This window comes from Bactrocera dorsalis, chromosome 3 (assembly GCF_023373825.1).
Source record: "Bactrocera dorsalis isolate Fly_Bdor chromosome 3, ASM2337382v1, whole genome shotgun sequence".
Taxonomy (NCBI): Eukaryota; Metazoa; Arthropoda; class Insecta; order Diptera; family Tephritidae; genus Bactrocera; species Bactrocera dorsalis.
In genome coordinates this window covers 87,589,737-87,610,298 of record NC_064305.1, presented here as the reverse complement: position 1 = coordinate 87,610,298, position 20,562 = coordinate 87,589,737, and the positions used below count along the sequence as shown (strand labels likewise).

General features: G+C 36.3%; 2 protein-coding genes across 36 annotated transcripts in view; both read left to right on the top strand.

The window, feature by feature from the left end:
• Nucleotides 1-20,562, top strand: part of LOC105229701 (sorbin and SH3 domain-containing protein 1) — an 88,102-nt gene that overhangs the window by 28,718 nt on the left and 38,822 nt on the right. For 24 of the 35 annotated variants that reach the window (XM_049453691.1, XM_049453681.1, XM_049453664.1 and 21 more), the window contains one exon: nt 6,806-7,189. The exons of 6 other annotated variants lie outside the window; for them this stretch is intronic. In XM_049453691.1, coding sequence (XP_049309648.1) covers nt 6,925-7,189 — 265 coding nt within the window. In that variant the 5' untranslated portion in view covers nt 6,806-6,924. Of the gene's footprint in view, nt 1-6,805; nt 7,190-11,512; nt 11,930-12,246; nt 12,310-19,528; nt 20,462-20,562 lie in introns of those variants that run through there. 5 more of the 35 variants (XM_049453704.1, XM_049453692.1, XM_049453699.1 and 2 more) reach the window with 5 other exon arrangements.
• Nucleotides 9-2,519, top strand: LOC105229700 (uncharacterized). The gene is made up of 2 exons (XM_029551756.2): nt 9-183; nt 2,305-2,519. Exons 1-2 carry the CDS (start codon nt 9-11, stop codon nt 2,484-2,486), a joined length of 357 nt encoding a protein of 118 aa, XP_029407616.2. The 3' UTR covers nt 2,487-2,519.

The following is a 20,562-nucleotide window of genomic DNA, read 5'->3' as shown; positions in this document are numbered from 1 at the left end:
GTGAGTGCATGCACAGTGTGAACGCTCCTACATTACAAACTATTCGTAAAACATTTGCTTCAGCTTCTAGTACTACTACTACCAACTCCTCCACCATAACCAAGTCCAACTCAAATTCCTCGAACGCTACCGATACAATCGATACTACTGCTACTACAACAAGCGACAATGTTGTTGCAAACGGTAATTCAATCGACTCAAATGATTCCACTCCAACCTTACCCGCTTTAATTGGTGCTGGTAGCTTTTTGGGTACTGCGATCGTTGTTGGCTTGTCGATTTGGAGCGCTTGGAATTAAATATTAATACGAACAGCAAATTAGCAAGCGTAATGTGTGTGTGTTTTTGGTTTTGTAGAGTAAATAAAAATTTCGAAGAAATTAAATTGCAAAGAAAATGAGAAAAACATTAGTAGCACAGTATAACGGCAAAACAACAGTGACCTTGAGAAATGTCGCATGAGCTTTGATGCTTCGTATAAGTCATAAATTTTTGTTATGGCGCCTTAAATTTGAGAGGGATATAATATTCAAAGAAAAACGATTGAAACATTTTTTTAATACTTTATAGCATTGGTAGAGGTGCCAAACGGCAAGAAAGGCATTGAAATATGTATATATATATTTTTTTTATATCAGCAGATATTTTTTGGCAATTTAAGCATTTAGAGAAATTGGAATAATGAGAAAGCGGATTAATAGCAACACTATTTTATAATAATAACAAAAAAAAATAATAAAAAACAATGTCAAAATTTCTAGTTTTTGAAATTGAATAATGATAAGAGTACTGTTCTTACTTATTATTATAGCATAAATGGTAGTTTTACCTCAAAAATAGATTTATCTTATTTTCAAACTAACTTTTCATTACTATTTGGCTGAAATAATAATTTACGAATTAAATTTCAAAAACCAACGATAGCCAACCCAGTAAACTACTTCTAATCGGCAGCGGTCGTCCGAGCGATAAATATAAAAAATATCTCTGATAAAAACAATGTCGAAAAATTAAAAAAAAAATAAACAAAAATAAAAATAAAAAATATGAAACTTAGATAAAGAAAAAATTAAAAAAAAAATATTAAAAAAAAAATTTAAAAAAGCTAAAAAAAATAATTAGAAAAATTATTAAAAATATTTTTGTTTGTTTTTATGTATATAGATAGTTATGTCAATAGAATTTTAAAATCATTAACTTAAAAAAACTTTCGGCGGCGATCATCTGAGCGATAAATTTAAAAAATGTCTTTAATAAAAAATAGCTCGAAAAGTAGAAAAATAACAATAAAAAAAAAAAAACAAAATTAAGAAATAATAAATAATAATGCTTAGATTCAAAAAACAAAAATATTAAAAAAAAAAAATAAAAAACAAATTTTACCAAAATAATTAGATAAATAATAAAATTTTGTTTTGTTTTTATTCCATAAAAAATATGATAAAAATTGTCAAAAGTACAAAAAAAAAAACAAAATAAAATAATATGGACAATATATTACGTGAAAAGGATTTCAAAATCAATATAAATAACTTTCGTAATTTTCAAAAATTGTAATTTTGAAACACTTTCTTGTTAAGCTCTAGAAAAGAATTTTAAAATCATAACATTTAAAAAAAACTTCAGAAATTTTTCAAGATTGTAATTTCAAAACATTTTTTTGTTAAGCTGGGTCCTTTTAAGAAACTTTGCTGTTATACTGTGCTACTTTTTGTGTCAAATAAACCAAAACTACTTTGAAAAAATACACACAACTTTAACGCGCGCCAAGCCAACATACGATCCGCAGCTGTATCGCCCTCATTTTCACCACGTTTTCATCCAGACATACCAAAAACATAAAAAATCACAAAGAGGCTAATATGTACATATATACAATATAATTGGTAATTAGGTTAACTCATACTTTCGAGTACTTAAATGTTTCATAAACATCTCTACTTCCCTCAAAAACAAAAAAAAAGAACTGTGAACTATCTGCTTTATGTAACTACATACTCACCACATATACATATGTGTATGTAAAATATTCCAGCAACCTACTTTCCTATCTAGCCACCACTGTAACTACTCCACGCATCAATAGCTCATCGATAAACTGAATTATAACTACATCTGTGGTGCATTGTAAATAATTGTGCTTCAAAATTTGTACTTCAAAATCCACTTCGACCATCAACCATCTGGGAATATTGTACCTATGTATACATACTCGTACATATGTAGTTTTGTCTACACAATTCACAAATTAGTTAATTTGTTCACTATAAATCGTTAATGTTTCTCTTCAATTGCTCGCTTTAGTCGACGCTGCTGAAACAGCGCCCTTTACAACAACACCACCATCACCACCAACCCATTCACCATTCTTTAGCAAGCTACCAGTATCGCCCTCCTTTGACGAGATGTTCGCCACGTCACCGTTCAAGAGCCGAATTTATGACGAATTCGAAAGATTTTGGCGTAGCTTTGACCATACCACATAACTACATAGCCAAGCAGCTATCTACACACCTATGTACATTGCAACAACAAATAAAAAAATGCAAACCGCAGCAATGTGTCATGTGATGTTGCAACAACATTTCGTGTGATTTGCCACTAGCAAGCCGAGTATTCCCGAACCCTGTGAATGAAACCCCGTATTGTGTAGCCTTAACTACTTACGTCTTATATACACCTACTACCACTACTACTACTACAAATTACAAAAACAAAAATTTTATTAAACTATTCTTATTTTTTATGAAATATTACTAAAATTTATTTGGATTATTATTTCTTTCAATTACTTCTATGCGATATACTCGAAAACGATATTAACGAAATTATAAAAAAAAAAATTAAAAATAAAAAAATGTATTTGTAAAAAGAAACAAAAATACTAATGAAATTAAACGTTATGCATATATTTATAAAAAAAAAAAAAACAACAACAAAAACTACTGTTACAAAACCAACCCGCTTGTAAAATTAGTAGTTGAAAATTATGTCTGTATGCTCTTAATTTAATAATTAATAATATAATATGTATGTAATAAATATTAATGCAGTTCTTTGTTGAATAAAAAATACATATTCGTTGTTTTAACCAACCAAAAAAATGAAAAAATAATAATGCTGTTTGTTTTTCGTCTTTCGATTGATATGTTTACCACATTTTACGTATGTATGTATTATTTGCTGTACTATATACTTATTATATATATTAATTTTTGATTTTCTCTTCGCTGGCTGCTCCGCTTTGCATGTTTATCTAGCGCGAAAATCCCCGTTTCTTTATTTATATTCTTCTTTAGCGCCACTCTTTCGGCAATGATGGAATTAAAAAAAAAATATATATTTTTTCCAAATTATTTATTAAGTACTTATTTAAAATGATTTTTGAAATAATTGATAATTTTTTCAAAATTACTTTTACAAATCCCATAACATAGATATGTATATTTTCTAAATGTACAATATGTGTATGCATATGTTAAGTATGCTAAAATTTTTCTAAATTAGGGTTATAATATTCTCTCAATCTCATAAAAAAAAATTTTCTCGACTTCGAGATGTAGTCAACTTTAGGATATTGTATAAAATGTTGCCTACATGTGTGCGCTTAATATAATGATTATTTTCTTCGATTCACCACTTCACTACTCGTTATGTTAGAGCTCCGCGCTCTGTTATAGAGTTTACATGTGACAGCAACGTTTAAGTTATTTGTTTAAATTCATGATCATAGCGCCTTCGGAAAGTTCGTTCAAGAGGTATAAGGGCTTATTTTATATCGCTTTTTCATTTCTACAACGGCCTGTCTTTTTGTTCGATTTGGCGTTCTTCAAGGTTTAGCTAAGTGACAGTACTTTAATAAAAATGCAATAAAAAGCTAAAGTTGCTGGTAAATGAATTGAGTCGAGTTAAAAATTAATCCATTGGATAAAAAAACTGAATCAAACTCTTGATTGGTAATAATATGTATAATTTAAGCCTGTTAAATGATTTTTTTTACTTGTGTTTACCCTACCCGTCGCTTACCCTTCCTCCTAGGTACATTATCAAACATGAAATATTAATCTGTCTAAGTTATTGGTTTATTTGATAAAGAGAATTTCGATCAGCTAAGTCAAATTGTTTCGACTTTTTTATTGGTGTTTTCTAATATATATATTTTTGGGAATTCAAAAATGTTTATAAATTGTTCTCTATTTACTGTTCAATGTTTAATTTTCAAAAAAATATGGTTGTATTTTCTTCTGTTTTAAAGTCTTATCTAAGTAATTAATTACTAAACACTATCGTGAAAACAAGGTAATACTCGCATAATAATAATTTGGATAATATCCAAATTTCATGAAAAATATGGATTGCATGTGATACGGACATGTACATGACAGTAACTACTTCTTTGTAAGTCTCTCAAGAATACTAATTGAACTCACTTACGGATCTACTTCTTCGAAACAGTACATTTTCCGATATATCTACGAAGACTGTAGTAACTTTTCTGTATTATAATTCTCCTGCGTTCTTACAATCGGTCCTTATCCCTTCATAAAGTAACTAATTTACCCGAAACTAACATTACTTTCCTTAAGGGATTACAAGAGTTTCCTTGGGTAAAAAACAGCCTATTTTCAAAAATTTTTTATCATATAAAAAATGATATATTTTATTAGAATTTTTTATTGTTATAATATACATTATTAGCAAAGAAATTCTGAAACTTTTGGAAAAATATTTTAAACTAAGCCATTGTCACGACATTCATTTCCGGCGGAAAAAATATGCAGTTGGTAGGATAACTCCTTACCAGATCATTTGAAGTGAAAAAATACATATTTTAGTTGAAACTTTAACTTAGAACTTTTACGATGGAAAAAAAGGAAATTGGATTTTTGGCAGACATTTTTTACAAAAAATTAAACTTTCAGTGAAAATTAAATTTCCGACATTTTTTCTCAAATAGTTTTAATCGAAAAAAATCCTTTGTCCAAGTTTTTAAGAGTTGTATCATCCCAAAGACCTGTGTAAATTTCCATGAAGATCGGTGGAGTAGTTCTCGAGAAAACTTGCCAACCGACTTCGAAAACACAGTTTCGAGAAAAACGCGTTTAAAGACGGCGCACTGAGCCTAGCTAGCCTCGAGTGTACAAGTTCTCAAAGCTGCATTTCCGAAACTATTAATCGGATCAACTTGTAAATTTAGGAAAAATTTAAAAAATATTTTAGAGGTATTCTAGAATTTAATTAGATAATAAAAATATTTAATGAGATATTTATTTAAACCCGTAAACCCATGTAACCCTTTAAGAATGAGTCATTAAAAAAAATTGATAAAAATCACCATAAAATCTTCTGGTTTTTTATTCTCTTCTAGAGAAGTGTGAAAAAAAATATTTTCAAATTATGACGGCATAATTAACATATTGAAATGAACCCGCTTTGAGTATTTTTGTACACTTACTTTTGTATGGACACAGTTAGCTAACCTGTTCTGCGAATTATTGTGTTCTGTTCAATACCAAAATTTAAAGATGCAATAGGGAGGATCTATATTTACTTTAAAAATAAAAATTAACATATTTCAAACTTTGTAAATTAGGCAAAAGTTTTGAAATTTGTTTTTCATAGTATTCTTTGGTGTAACAAATTCTCTCATTGTAATGCTTTTTTATTTCAAGAAAATTTCGTAATTTGGAAATTGAACTATATGAAAAATTTCAAAAGCCAAATTTCTATTATATATATTTTCTATATTCATATAAAATATCACCCACCCTAACATGCATGCATACCTCATAAATTTCGAAAGTCACATGTAATATATCCGAACAAAAAATATAATAACAAGAAACGGAAATTGCCGCGAAGTGAGGCGAACAATTAGCGGATCCGCTACTTAACATTCGACAGATAAAGAGCAAATAAAAAGTCTCACACATATAAGAAAAGTAGCAACGCGATTCAGCGGTAAAAAAATATGAAAAATAAGAATCAATTCGTTACAACTTGGGCGACGAGCCGCGCTGGCATGCAATTACCGTTAAAGCGCGACCCGACGCTCAAAGCACGCGAACAGCTCAACCAGCAAACAAGCCACTTAAATTGTAGATCAACTCAAGAATTGCAAAGAGCAAAAGTTGAGAATGAAAGAAGAAACTGAAATGAAGAATAAATACAAAAGATAAGATAGAAGCGCGCATGAAAAGGAAGTTTCAATTAGGTCGGCCAACAGATCAGCGACTTTTGTGGCACTTCTGGCACGCTAATTGGTTTGATGGGCGGACTAGCGGTCAGAGCGTTGAACCACAAATTCAATAATTATTTATAAGCGGCATGGAAAATAAATGAACACGTTTTCAAAATTCAACACGCTCACACAAACTTATATAAATTTTTAAGCGAAATCGACGCAAAATTAAAAAAATAAAATATGGAAAAGGGATATATTTTAGTATGTAGGTCAATTAACGATGACAAATAACAAAAAATCAAAAGTTACTGCTCATAAAAATTAAACGCGCAACAATAATGCTTGCCATTCACTCCATAAAGACTCCCAAGCTGCTGTTGCACACTTTCAAGAAATCTGGCAAAATCAAAATTTCCAACCCTTCACCGATGATTGGCACAAAATTCCGCACATCCTTCTGTTGCCCGTTCGAAATTGAAACATACATACAAACATATGTTTTGTGGCTATCAGTTGTTCTTGTCAATGGTCAAGTTTCTGATGAGCTTTACCCTCTTCTCTCTCTCTCTCTTTTTATTACTTTTCTCCTTCATTGTTTCTTCAACCAAAAAACCACTTTAGTCGTTACGCGTCGCAGCCACATTTCCACTGCCACTTCAAGCACGCGCAGCAGCTACGAAACACACGCCAAACTGCAGCAGAGCAGCATTTCGAGAACAGGTGGAGCTGCTGGTGGTGCTATGGGTGGTGCTAACCCCCAACAGCAGCCGCACTCACACCTAAAGCACCAAAACCAGCAGCAACAACATCAGCATCACCACCATCACCAGCACAGTCACAGCCACAAAGCGAGCAGCGGCAGCCGGCCGCCAGCGCCGCACGTGCGCACCTGCAAGAAGACGCGCTTCCTGCTGGAGCCGAATCGCCGCAGTTGGTCCGAAAGCGATCTACTCAAGGAGATCGACAGCGAACTGAAGCTGGCGAAGGGCTTCCTCTATGCAAATGGTGGGTGAGTCAGTCATTCGGTCTGTGATTGTGTGTGTGTATGCAATTTAGCGAATGTGTGCATGCCACCCTCACCCCTTTAGCATTTTGGAGAGTATATGCATTGCATATGTGATTATATAGTTATTCCTAACAATGGTTTCACATATTCCTGCTAATTGTTATTGAATTGCATTCGAAGTCGATGCATGCGTTTAAAAATATATTGATGTCATTCCCTCTATATATGTAAATAATATTGGATTTGAAACACGAAATTTTTTTCAAATTATTCAGAAATTCCATTAAGTATTGCACTCACAAACATGTTTTTGTAAATCGATTTTTCCAAATTTATTATATTCCCAATTTTCGCATGAACTATTTTCAAATTAGAATTAGATTCAAAAGTATGTATGTTCTTCGAGTATGTAGTCGTAATAATTGAATCCCTAAGTTTTTATGTATTCCTACTATATTTATGGAACTGATTATGGAGCAGATCTTGTGCGAAATGAAAAAAACCTCGTTTTTCTTGAAATTATCTAACCCAAATCTCGAACTTTAGTTTAGGTTAGTTTAATCTGGTTGGCCACGTATAGATCAGTTTTGGTCCTTTGCGATACCAGATGGAGTTCATTTGCTAGGTTCAAGAGGAGTAGTCATCCTTTCGGATGTTTGCGCTTAACGCCTATTTTAACAGACTCGTCGGCCTCACTATCGATATCACCTCCAGTGTATCATACCGTGGGGACCCCAGATGCTTACAGCATAGTCTTTCCAATACGAGGCAAGTGCACAAGGGAGCGTCGTATAGACAATGCGTTGGTTTCCATTCACCATTCTCGGCAATCTTGTCTACTATTTCATTGCCTTCGATTCCTTGATTGCTGATTGGCTGTCTATGTAGATGTTGACTCTGGAATTGCCTGCAAAAACAGCAAAGACCTCAACTTGAAATATACTGCAGATGTCCGGCAATTTAAAAGGCTGTCTTCGGCCTAACTCTGGATAGAATATTCCCGCACCAACTCCATCGTCCATTTTCGAGCCATCCGTACAGATGTTTAGAGTGTTGCGCATAACTAACCTATCATTACGCCAGGCATCTTTTTCTATGCTTACTTTGCTGCGCAGTTTTCAGCCAAGAGGTCTGTAGGTGGCAGGTTTAGTACCAGTTCAAGAGCCGCCTTTGAAGTTGTTCTTAAAGCTCAGGCTATGCACAGAGCAGCCAGTTTCTGAACTATGTATTTCCATTGGCTTCCGATAAGTAGATCCTTCTGGATAAGCTGACAAAGATTATCCGCTGTGGTGACAGATCCCCTTGACTTGTCTGGCGTTAGTTGGTGAGGTAATGTGTTTCGGAGTTAGACGTTCTATGCTTCCAGTAAATATATGGAACATGGAAATACTAAATATTTATCAAGCACTTTTTGATTTTCCAAAATATCTTAGAAACTTCTGTGAAAGAGGTATAGTCGTCAATAATCTTGAAATTATTCGGCCTCTGTTAAACTATATTCATAAAACCAGAAGCGGAATTATAGATACAAGTAAAAGTATGTTTTTCGGATGTTTGATTTTTATTTTTCTTGAGATGTGCTTACTAAACGCGAAGAGAGACTTTTAAACCTACTCCTGTCATTTACTAATATCAACATTGAAATATACCGCGATGAACTCGTCAAACTGTGGACTGTTTCTCATTTGCATAAACTTTACTTATTATATGCCTCAATCATGAAGAAATAGTAGAGCAGGAGCACACGATTCTATAAAGTTTTGGTAGATAGTTCGAGAAACTCGAAAGTAAAAACTTTGCTCACTTGGCTTAAAGATCACCAGGCAGGGAGAGCGAACACAATTCCAATATACAAGTATGCGTTGAATAAGTTTCTCTCTCAAGCAAGTCAGTGTTCTACAGAAGCATACTTATCCAGACATTCTATATCCACGCTGTGCTCAGTGCTTCACTAATGGTTGCTCGAATTCTAAGAAACACGCTGCATCTGATGATTATTATACACTTATTTTCATATTTATAGTGAACATGGGTTTTAATGACTGCGAACATGTTTCACACGTAATTAAGTCGTCCATTATCCAGATGTCTGTATTTCGAAATGGAAACTATTTTTATGCGACAGCTTGTTAACTTGATATTTGCGCCATTAGCGCACATTTTTAGACAACACAATGCAGTGAACAACTTGTTGGAATTATCTATTTGAACTAAGAAAATGTCAAATAGAAACACTCGAAGCACACAAATTGTAAACAACTTAGTATAAATACAGACATGCTGACACACAGATGTTAAGTGAGTGGATCTTTAAGTAAATTTACATATCTATCAGTCGTGACATGACACAACGCGCGAAGGCGACAATGCGACAGCCAACTAATGAAAGTGAGAACGGATGTTGTGTTGAAATTTTCCGAACGCCTCGCTAAATATGATCGATAGGCGGCATTTGAGCTGAAGATGCGCAGGGTGTGTGGCGAGGCGTTGGGTGAATGAAAACTAAAAACATTTAATGAGTGCGTGTGGACTATTTATGTCGGCACAAAGTGTGTCTCTGGGTTAGGAAAGCAGTTGCCTTACCTCACCTAATGTTCCGTCCTTTGCAGCGGTGACAGCTGCTGCTGCTTCGCTCGCAGTTGACGTTGACTCAGTGTCGCAGCCGAGAGTTTGCGCCAACCGCTGCTCTGTAAATTTCCATCTCTCCCAAGCAAAGAATATTAAGAGATTCTGCGCATAATCCATTTGAAAATTTGAAAAAGTCGAGCGACGTTCACACCTGATGATTCTTGCTCGTTATTTGAGTGAAATTCAACGCTTTCTATTCACTCATAAATCGAAATGAGCTGAGCAGGTGTCTAAAAGTGGCATTTGTGAAGAAGTAAATAATAATTATATATATATAGTATGTATAATGTAGTATGTACTGGTTATATCACACAGTTACAAACAAACAATTTGAGTAGGTCTGAAACTTTGAAAAATTTTGGTATAGAATTTTGAGTACATTTTGAGTTTCTTTTTAAACACTATAAGTATATATAGTTAATGATTCAAAAAAATTTAAAAGCTTTCTTGCACATACGATCTTACCATATACATACATACTTTAATATATAATTTTTGGAATATTCGAATAAATATATAATCGATTATATTGTATATACATATGTATATGAAATGAAAAAGCTTTTAATAATGCTTTAGTCTTCATGAATTTGCACTGTGCTTTGGTGACCAAGAAATGGAGAATTAAATTTGACATTTCTTTGAAGAAAATACTTAAAAAACAAGTAAAACTAAAAAATCCATAAGCGGTGTATTTCTTAGTACATAAAAGGGTATAAAATGGTTTTATATTGGTTTCGATCGGTCAGTTTGTATGGCAGCTATATGCTAAGGTAGTCCGCGCTCCATAATTTATTCAGAGATTATAGCGCCAAGCGAAGCCAGGTCCATCTCCACCTGGTCTTTCCAATGGAGTGGAGGTCTTCCTCCTCCTCTGCTTCCATCGGCGGGTACTGCGTCCAAAAATTTCAGAGCTGGAGCGTTTTCATCCATTAGGACGACATAACCTAGCCATCGTAGCCGCTGTCTTTTAATTCGCTGAACTATGTCAGTGTCGTCGTTTATCTCATACAGCTCATCGTTCCATCGAATGCGGTATTCGCCGTGGCTAATGTGCAAAGGACCATAAATCTTTCGCAGAACCTTTCTCTCAAAAACTCGTAGGACCAAGATAGAACAAATTATCTACGACTTCAAAGTTGTGACTTTTAACAGTGAAGTGGGACCCGACCTCGATTAAAGAAATGAAATGAAATTTTGCAAGGGAAGCCTAACAGCCAAGTTTGCTCCTAATTTTCAACGAGGTTGAAACCCAGAAAAATTGTCCGTTTTAACTCTCGACTTTTCTCATACTTTGTCCTTTGACGTAGCGCGTCACAATTTTTGAAATCTGTCATTCTTGGTATATACCTTTCAAAAGAGCAGCTTGTATGTCTTTTTCTCTGAGTTTCACTTGTTTCAATTTATTTCGTGTTTTTCGTCGCATTTTGGTGTTCATAGGTTTTTTTTTATGAAAGTGAGTAGCCAATTGAAGATATATTCAAAGGGACATTGGCTTATCGACTAATTTTTTTTAATTGAGGAGCTTTCAAATTAAGATATACATTTTTTGCATTTCCAAAATTCACTAGTTATTTTTGCCATCACCCCACTGTACCCCAAATACACCCCTGCGTTAAACTGACTGCTGTCCATCCACTGTAGCGCGCTCGCCATATGCTTATTGTTTACGAAAGTTTTCCAATACTTTTTTCTAGAGCTCATTTTATTCGTAAAAAACTTTTCTATGCTATATCATCAACTTTTCTGCCGCTTTTTCGAAAATACAAAATAAATAACGCGCATGAACAACAATACACACTTCGTTATAACTGTAAGAAGCAATGCGAGCCCACAGCCGATCCGCCAATATGTGATCCATTCGTTTTTCAGAACACTCACTCGTCCAACTAGCCGATCTGCACGATTCGAATATGCTTTTCGAAAGTAAAAAATAAAATCAAAATAATTTGAAAATTTCGTGCAAGTTGAGCGGCGGACGCAAAGGCGTACACACAACCCACCAAAAGGCGCGTTCGTTTTGTATTTTTACGGTTTTCAAATTTTTTGTTGGAGATAATTTCAATTTCTGTTCTGTTTTTTGTAAAGACGCGTCAGCGAAATGGGACAGGGTTAGTTGGTTTTAGAAAAAAATTAAATGAAATTTAGTGTGTTTTTTAAGTGTGCCAAATGAAAAAAATTAAATTTGTGATTTTCTCCAAATTTGTGTGAGCCTCAACTTAGTGAGTGCAATAAAAAAGCCATGAAAAAATGATTAGTGATGTAACGGTAATTTTTGTCAGTCAAGTGCAATTAAACGCTAGCAAAAATTAAAAAGTCCAATTAAAGTGTCACATATCTCACACACAAGCAGCTAGTTAAATAGCTGTCAAGTGCTCATAAAAGCTCTGAGTAAGCCTCCCGCTACATCTTTTCCGTTAAATTGCAGAGCCAGCATCGAAAGGCAGCATGTTCGCACCGAAATTCAAAGCGACCGCACCAAGTGGCTCAGGTAATCAAAGCGCGCAGAAAAGTGGCCACGCATAGCCATTATCAGCTCATCTACTTTCGTCTCACCATCATCAACATCACCATCATCACAACCGCACATCTCATCAGACGCATCAGCGACTCGAAAGTCTTTCGTGCTTAGAACCTTGTCTCGCATAATTGAAAGTCTGCGTGTGTTTTATGGATTCAACTGCCCCAGTTCCGACTTGTGTCACCATTAGACAGCGCGCATATCTCCAAACCGCGATCTTTTGCGCTTTCACACGCATTCCTTTGCGCGCTTCAAGTGGCCGAGCCGTCTTTGCAAACAATTGCTCTTTGCTGACCGCTCGGTTGAGTCATCATGCTCGTTATTTTTCACTGATTGCTTAATTTTTTTTTATTGTTGTTACTAGAAGTGGCTCATATTAGTGTTTCGGTTAGTCTAAGCATTCACACGCTGCCAACGAAGTTGATGTGCCTTCCGCCACCTGCTCCACACCCACTATACTCGGCTAGTTCGCTCCATAAGTACTCCCTTTGTTGTGTCTCAAATAATTTTCAGTTTTTTTTGTTTTATTGTGCACTTCAGCAGTCGAATGTCTATTTGTTGGAAATTTATTACCGTTTATTTTTAGCGTTTTTCTAATTAATCGCATTTGTAAGCGTTTTGTGCGCTTTTGTGGCTTTTACGTGTGTTGTTCTTGTTGCCTCTGCTATGGTTTCCATCACAATTCACTTTCTCGAATTTTAAGTGGTCATTTTTGTTTTGAAAAATTATTATGTATTTTACGAAAATTATCCAGTTCGGCGGGCAAATGGCGAAAGAGTCACGAGTTCATTTCAAGTTTACGATTTTCCATTATTAGCGATTAGCAAATATTCCGTTACAAAAATGTGTTCGAAAGAAATATGTTTTTTGAAGTTCCTGCATTTTTTGTTTGTGCCGCAGTAGCTATGCTGCCATCCGCTACGTTTATTAAATATAAACAAATTCTAAATTTATTGTATGACGCGCTGTTGGCTTTGCCGTGGGCGTGTGTAGCGCGAGCTGATACAGTGTGTATTTTTACAAAAACAAAAATAACGTAATCGGCTTAATTTTGTTTGTTGTACCACTTCCTCAAAGACTTATGAAAAAATATTTGGAACCCAATCAATAAGGTCTTGTCACTCATCAATGCGGAATAAAGATTGAGGCTCAAGAAACACCTGTACGATATGGTTATAGGTTCCAATAGAAACGCCGTTTCAGCGACATGATTCTAAATTGCAAAATAGACTGCAAGTTAAATGCTCTTGGATGTTGTTGTAGTGGCTGCATTCTTGAGTTGACAGCCCTTGGCCGGATAAAATATTCGAGTCCGTTCCATCTGACGTGAGAACTTGCCGAGGGACCTATATATCCGTAAGGGATTACACCGCCACTACATATCGCACAGCAGATTTCTGGAATTCATCAGAGCGCTGGGTCTTATTGAGTATGTGTAATAGTGAAAGAGAAGGCGCACTAGACTTTAGTTCGCAAAGCAATCCTCAATGCAGTTCTTTTCTATTTTATTCTAATCGGAAGACGAATTTTCTGCTTACACATTTATCTGGAACCAAAAGAAACTATAATGTTGAAACATGAAAAACCGTTGAATTATGCATCGGTGAGCATATATCGCCATTTTAAGAAACTAATTCAATCGGTGAAGTTTAGTGGTTATAAGTCCGCTCTGTCGAAATCTGTTCGAACCAGTGAAGGGTATCAGAATTAGCCCTCGGCAGACCCGATTATATTTCAGTCACGACTAATTTTTTCCCAATAGCTGTTCGAAGTTGGTTTACAATTTGCAGATTCTTCTTTTGTTGGATAATATTTACGCACTCCAACAAAGAGGAGAAGAAGCTTGGCCAATATTCTGAAAATTGGAAGAGCAAATTACATATATAGTCACTTCGACAAAGCATCATGATGATTTGAGCAGTTCCATGGGTTTCCTCGGGTAAATTACAAACATACAGTATTAATAAAGAAATTCTGAAATTTTTGGGAAAAAAATATTTTAAACACGGCCATTGCGAAGGCATTTCCGGTGACCCCTCGGAAAAAAGATGCGCCCATGTTTGCAGGATCACTTACAGGATTATCTAAAGTCAAAAAATACGTGTTTTAGTTAAAGCCTTAACTTAGATCAGGGACGAAGGTAAAAAAACCTGAAATTTTAATTTTAGGCAGACATTTTTACAAAAAAAATTAAATTTTCAATGAAAATTTCGCGTCATTTAGTTTTCGAATAGGTGTAATCAAACAAATCATTGGTTCAAGTCTTTAAGAATTGTATCTCAAAGACCTGTGTAAAATTTCATGAAGATCGGTTGAGTAGTTCTCGAGAAATTTTGCCAACCGACTTCAAAAACACAGTTTCGAGAAAAACGCGTTTAAAGACGACGCACTTAGCCTAGCTAGCCTCGAGCGCACAAGTTCTCAAGGCTGTATCTCCGAAACTATTACTCGGATCAACTTGAAAATTTTAGATTATAATTCAAAGGTGTTGTAAAATTTAAGAACATAATAAAAAATTGATTTTTTGAAACCCGTAAGCACATGGAACCCTTTAAGCAAATAATAGACAGAAAGCATCGCAACCACACCGCACGAGAAAAATCTTTATTATGAAGCTAACCGCAATCACATCAAGGTTGTTTGCGTCAATATTTATTTTGCATTTTATATTACTTTTATTTAATCTTCATTAATTATGCCATATTTTCATAATTAAGACCCACTGTGCGTCATCCTGTCACCATTTCCAACGCTACATATTGTCCAGCATTTGTGGTTTTGGTGCTGTCGGCCAACATACAGTTAAGCGCACACTTTTCTTTTTTCACCATTTTCTTTGCTTTTAATTTTTGTATTTTCAACACTTTTTCACGTTTTTATTTTTTACTTTTTATTTCGTTTTTTCACCATTTTTTTATTTTTTTCACTTTTTTCGAAACTGCCACCCGCTGGAAATGAACTGTCAGCATCTCGTTGTTTGCCGCGCTCTTTTATGCCCCTTTTAAATCTTTCAACCAATCCATCAGCGCATAATTTTGGTAGTCGACTAAATCTATCATGTTTTTCGATTCTTTTTCCATTTTTTGTATTGTTTTTGTTTGCATTGGCGTCAACGTATTAAAGATTTTCTGGCAGTTTTACTGCTGCCACCGCTAAGCTTGCGAATGCGTGTTGTCGCTGGTAATCGTGTTTTTATTGGCAACGCCTGCATGTTGAACGAATGGTGTGTGGGTTGTTTATTCCATACACCCACACATACACATGTGCGTCTATTGTATATGCATCCTTTTTCTACGGCAAGAGTGCGTGCAACAATAACATCTAATTATATAGTCACTAATTTATGAACACATGTAAATGATTTATTTATGAGTCAATATCGCGCCGAATGTGTGTATATATATTTTACGAGTAACACGCGCGGGGTGAGCACTTTTGGCGCCCTTCTTACATATATCACATTCAAACATCTTCGGTCCAGGGCCATTGTCAGGTCGAAATGTGTGGGCGAAATCTTAGCAGTGTCGTTAATTAAATTTTTGACAATAATTTTCACTCAAGTTCACGTAGCTAAACATCCTTAAATATGTACATATGTGTTTTATATAGAAGCTGACAGTTTCGTCGGAGAGATCAAATTTGAATCACTTCTAAGCAATCTGAATATTTTCAATTAATTAGTGAGTGCTTTGAGCTCTCGAAATATATTCTCCACCTTCTTTGAAGATATTTACTGCAGAACTATACATCTGAGTCCTGGAATGTGAAAGAAGTATTCTTAAGGACTGTTTGAGGTACATACATATGTAGGTAGGTCAGAGTGCCGCCCCTTTGAGCTCAATTAAAGCTATGTACGTCATTGATAGTGTGTCAATATTATCGTAATCGTTTTACCGTTGCGTTCAAACCATTTGGTTGAAACAACCTATATCCGTTATACTTTTTGTAGATAGACATTCAAGGTTTAGTACCTAATGGATTCTAAGATGTCTATGTCGGGCTTGTGATAGAGTTGGGAATTCACAGAGAAAATGTAAAGCAGTTTTCTTATTCTCCTCGAGTTTGCAACTCCGGCCAATATTTTAATATTTGTTAATGCATGTTCTTCGAATGGCAAATGCCACGTTATAGTAACTGAAGGCTCTATATATTGTTCCTGGATTGTTTAATAGGTTCTTAGAGCTTGTCTTGTCATATTTTGGTCAGATAGGCTTCGCTATCTTGCATTTATTTATAGATTTTCATCTGTTCTGAACTTTATGTTCTTCTTCTTCTTAATTGGCGTAGACACAGCTTACACGATTATAGCCGAGTTAACAACCGCGCGCCAGTAGTTTCTTCTTTTCGCTACGTGACGCCAATTGGGTATTCCAAGCGAAGCCAGGTCCTTCTCCATCTGGTCTTTCCAACGGCGTGTTGGTCTTCCTCTTCATCTGCTCCTCCGACGGGTATTGCGTCCAATACTTTCAGAGCTGGAGCGTTTTCATCCATTCGGACGACATGAGCTAGCCAGCGTAATCGCTGTCTTTTAATTCGCTAAACTATGTTAATGTCGTCGTATATCTCATACAGCCATCGTTCCATCAAAAGCGATATTCGCCGTGGCCAACGCGCAAAGGACCATAAATCCTTCGCAGAACTTTTCTCTCGAAAATTCGCAACGTCGACTCATCCGTTGTTGACATCGTCCAAGCCTCTGTACCATGGAGCAGGACGGGAATTATGAGTGACTTATAGACTTCGGCTTTTGTTCGTCGTGAACTATATGTTCACGTTATAATATTTGTCTCACATTCTGAATAGACTTCTGATTTCACAAACTCATCTACTTTTTCGTTGCTGAAAATGTTCCTGTGACCGGGGACCTTGATTGTGGACCTGGCAGTGGAGTTGGCCTGTGAGCTAGAAGCTTTACCTTTAGCTAACTACGATGGCAGTAATCACTGGCGATGACAAGGTTAACACAACCGCTGGACTATCTGTGTATATGACAGCTTCATGAATTCTTCCCTAATCGTACAGTAGAACTTCACAAGCTTTTTCTATGTCTATTACTTTGACTAGCAAGATCCTAGGTGAGTTTGGCAGACGAATAGAGAGAAAGAGAGAGATTTCCAGATCCTCGGAGTAAACCTCCGTTCCTGTTGCGTATTCAGTTTTGGACCCGTCTTCTTTATTCATGAACATGCTAGCTGAGTTTGGTAGACGAAGATATATATATATATATATAGATCTTTAGAGTATACGTCGATCCCTGTTGCACAGTTCATTTTGGACCCGTATTTTCTTTTCACGAAAATAGGGTATTTTATTATATCCCGAACCCGCTGAACTCCGCAAAAATAGTCGAATTTCATTATTTAGAGAGCGTTTATAAACACTCAACGAACACACCAACAAAATATCATCTATTAAAATAGAATAGAGAGCCATAAAGAAGCAATAAAAGCAATTATAATTACGACCACCTATGTTCCCTTACTTTCTGCCACACATTATTTTATGAGATCCATGAGAATAACATGATAATGGTAATATCAAGCTATCAAGCTATTTTTAAAGCATAACATTATTATTATAAGCATATTTTTTGTCCTCTTCTCTCTTTCTCTCTGTCCGAAATTAATTGATTTTTCGCTTACAACTCCATTACTAGAACAACACCTATAATTACAAGAACTTTTCTTTTTTATGTCCAAATTAATGATTTCATTATATAATTACAACGCACGAACCTTGATCACTCCCATCAATCATGTCTTTTATTCTCCATTCTCCACTTGCTTATCTGCCGCGAATTGGGTCATCGCAAACAAATCTCGGAAAGCGTTAGAAAATTTCTATTTGCACGAATCTATGCTACGAAAAATCGATTTAAATCGCCGCACCTTATTAAGGGCCAAAAGCAAGAGAACAAAGGCATTAGTAGCATAAATAACATGAGATTCGCATAAAAAGCCGCAAAAGTGTACACAGTGTAGATAGAATGCCTGCCACCCGGCGCGCGCGTCAACTAAGGCTAAGCGGATGAAGCGACTAATCCTAACGGCCGCTTTATTTCCCAATAAATATCTATTTACTTTTATTACCATAGGGTTTTTGTAACTTTTTTGTTATTTAGCTAGGCGTTTCACTATGTCTCACTTTACGCTTTACGCTTAATAGTGTCCGTCGGCGCTTGCAGAAAATCAATAATAGTTTTAGTGATTTTTTACGATGAGCGCCTAACTGTAGCCCACAAAGCGCACCATGCCACAACTTGGTAGACAGGCGGGCATTGAACGCGTCAACAATCGCACACAAATGTGCGCATGTATGTGTGCGGTAAAGCGTAAAAATGTGGCGCAGCGCGATTGAGGTGGCGACTGGAGTTGTATTCAAGGCAGATTGGGTCTCGTTAAATTCAATGCACCAACGGCGCTCCTTGTACGCGCCTAGTTTTGTTGTTGCGCGCTGAAATTTTCACATTTTTTGTTTTGGTTTTGTTCCTTATTTTTACTGTTCTATACATAGTTTATTCGTATGTTCTTTATTTAAAAAAATACTTTTACTAGATGAAAAAGCGAGTAATGCAAAAAGAGCTGAATAAAAGCTTGTTTCCGATTGATTTGATTTGATTGACTGACTGCGACTGCCGTGCGCCGCTTGCTGCCTTCCACTTTACTACCAAGAGCTCGGCGCTCAGCGCCTGAACGGGCGCGCGGCCTTACAAATGGTATCAACGGCGGTGCGGCGCGGTTGAGTGCCTTGGAGCGGTCGCTATCATTGTGAACTACTTGCTTTTATACACGTTTGTGTGTGTATATGTAAGTCTTACTATGTACGCGCCCGCACATACCGGAAGCGCGTTCGATTGCTTCATGGCCCGCGGCGGTGGCGCGCAACGTTCAAACAACCACCGCTAGACTATATAAAGCGCATAAGCGCACACCACCGAAGCGAATATTTTAAAGAACCAATAATTAGACAATATGCGAATATGGTCTACAAATCGACAATAATGTGCTTTGTTATTGTTGTTGCTATTAGCTTAATTGTTGGCAGTTCATTATTACGTGTATGCATGCAGGCGCGTATGTGCGGTGGTTTACGCCGCCACTGTAGGGTGCGTCAGGGAGTCACAAAAATGCTTCAATACTCAAATTGTATTTGTGTACGCATATAGCGCGGATGGACGGACGGACGGACGTGGACGCGCACGATTGACTGATGCTTGACTGATCAGGTATTGCTTTTTTATTGTTTTCCATTTTTTATTTAAATGGCGAATTAAAAAAGAAATGGATTGAAATAAATTCCCGCAAAACAACAACAACAACAATATCAAAAGTAATATTGAGAATAAAAAGTACGCTTGATTTGCATTGTTCGCCCCTGACGCGCTAATTCACTCAGCCGCTTAGTCAGTCAGTCACCGGTTGTCGCATTGCCATTTCGCTTTTGTAATTGATCGCCTTGTTCCTCAACTGGTACATGTAAGAGTTGTTGTCATTGCTGTTATTATTATTGTTGTCGTTGTTATTGCTGTTGTTGTTGCTGCACTCATTTAACGCCACTCGAACTGGGTGTGTGCTTGCGTCGCATTGGAATCTACCGCGACAGCCTAGCCTGACCTACGCCCGTCCAACCGTCTGTCTGCGCGTCCGTTCTGCCTTCAGCCACCCGTCCATCCGTCCATCCGTCCGTGCGACCATCAAGCCATAGTCTATTCAACAAGGTAGTGATTTTTGCAGTGCACTTATTCCGCCTGCGGTGGGCATTTAGCTGCCTCAGCACAACACTACAGCAACAACAGAAGCAGCAGCAGCAGCCGTCGCAGTCGCAACAACAACAGTAGCGCTGGTGTTTTTGCCTTCGCTTCGAAGCAGTCAGCAGTCAGCTTTTTGGAGTGTTTACTTATGCGATGTCACGCAACATTCAGTCGACTCCAAACGCGCGCGGAGTCAGCCAGCAAAAACGCGAATCGTCGAGCAAATCTCTGAGTTAAATGTATAAAAAAGCGACATTTTGCAAGTGAAAACGAAATCACAAAAAACGCTTCCTTTTCACAAAGGTCCTGTGCGCATACAGCAAAAGGATATTGCCGCTGCGTTAGCGGTGTAATTGAAGTTCGCTATTTCAAGTATGTTCGAAAGTGTGTTAAGTCATGATTTAGTGTTTGGTGTTTGCAAGTGTTTTTGTTGTCATTAAGAGTGATTTGAAAGCGCAAAAGTGATTTGAAAG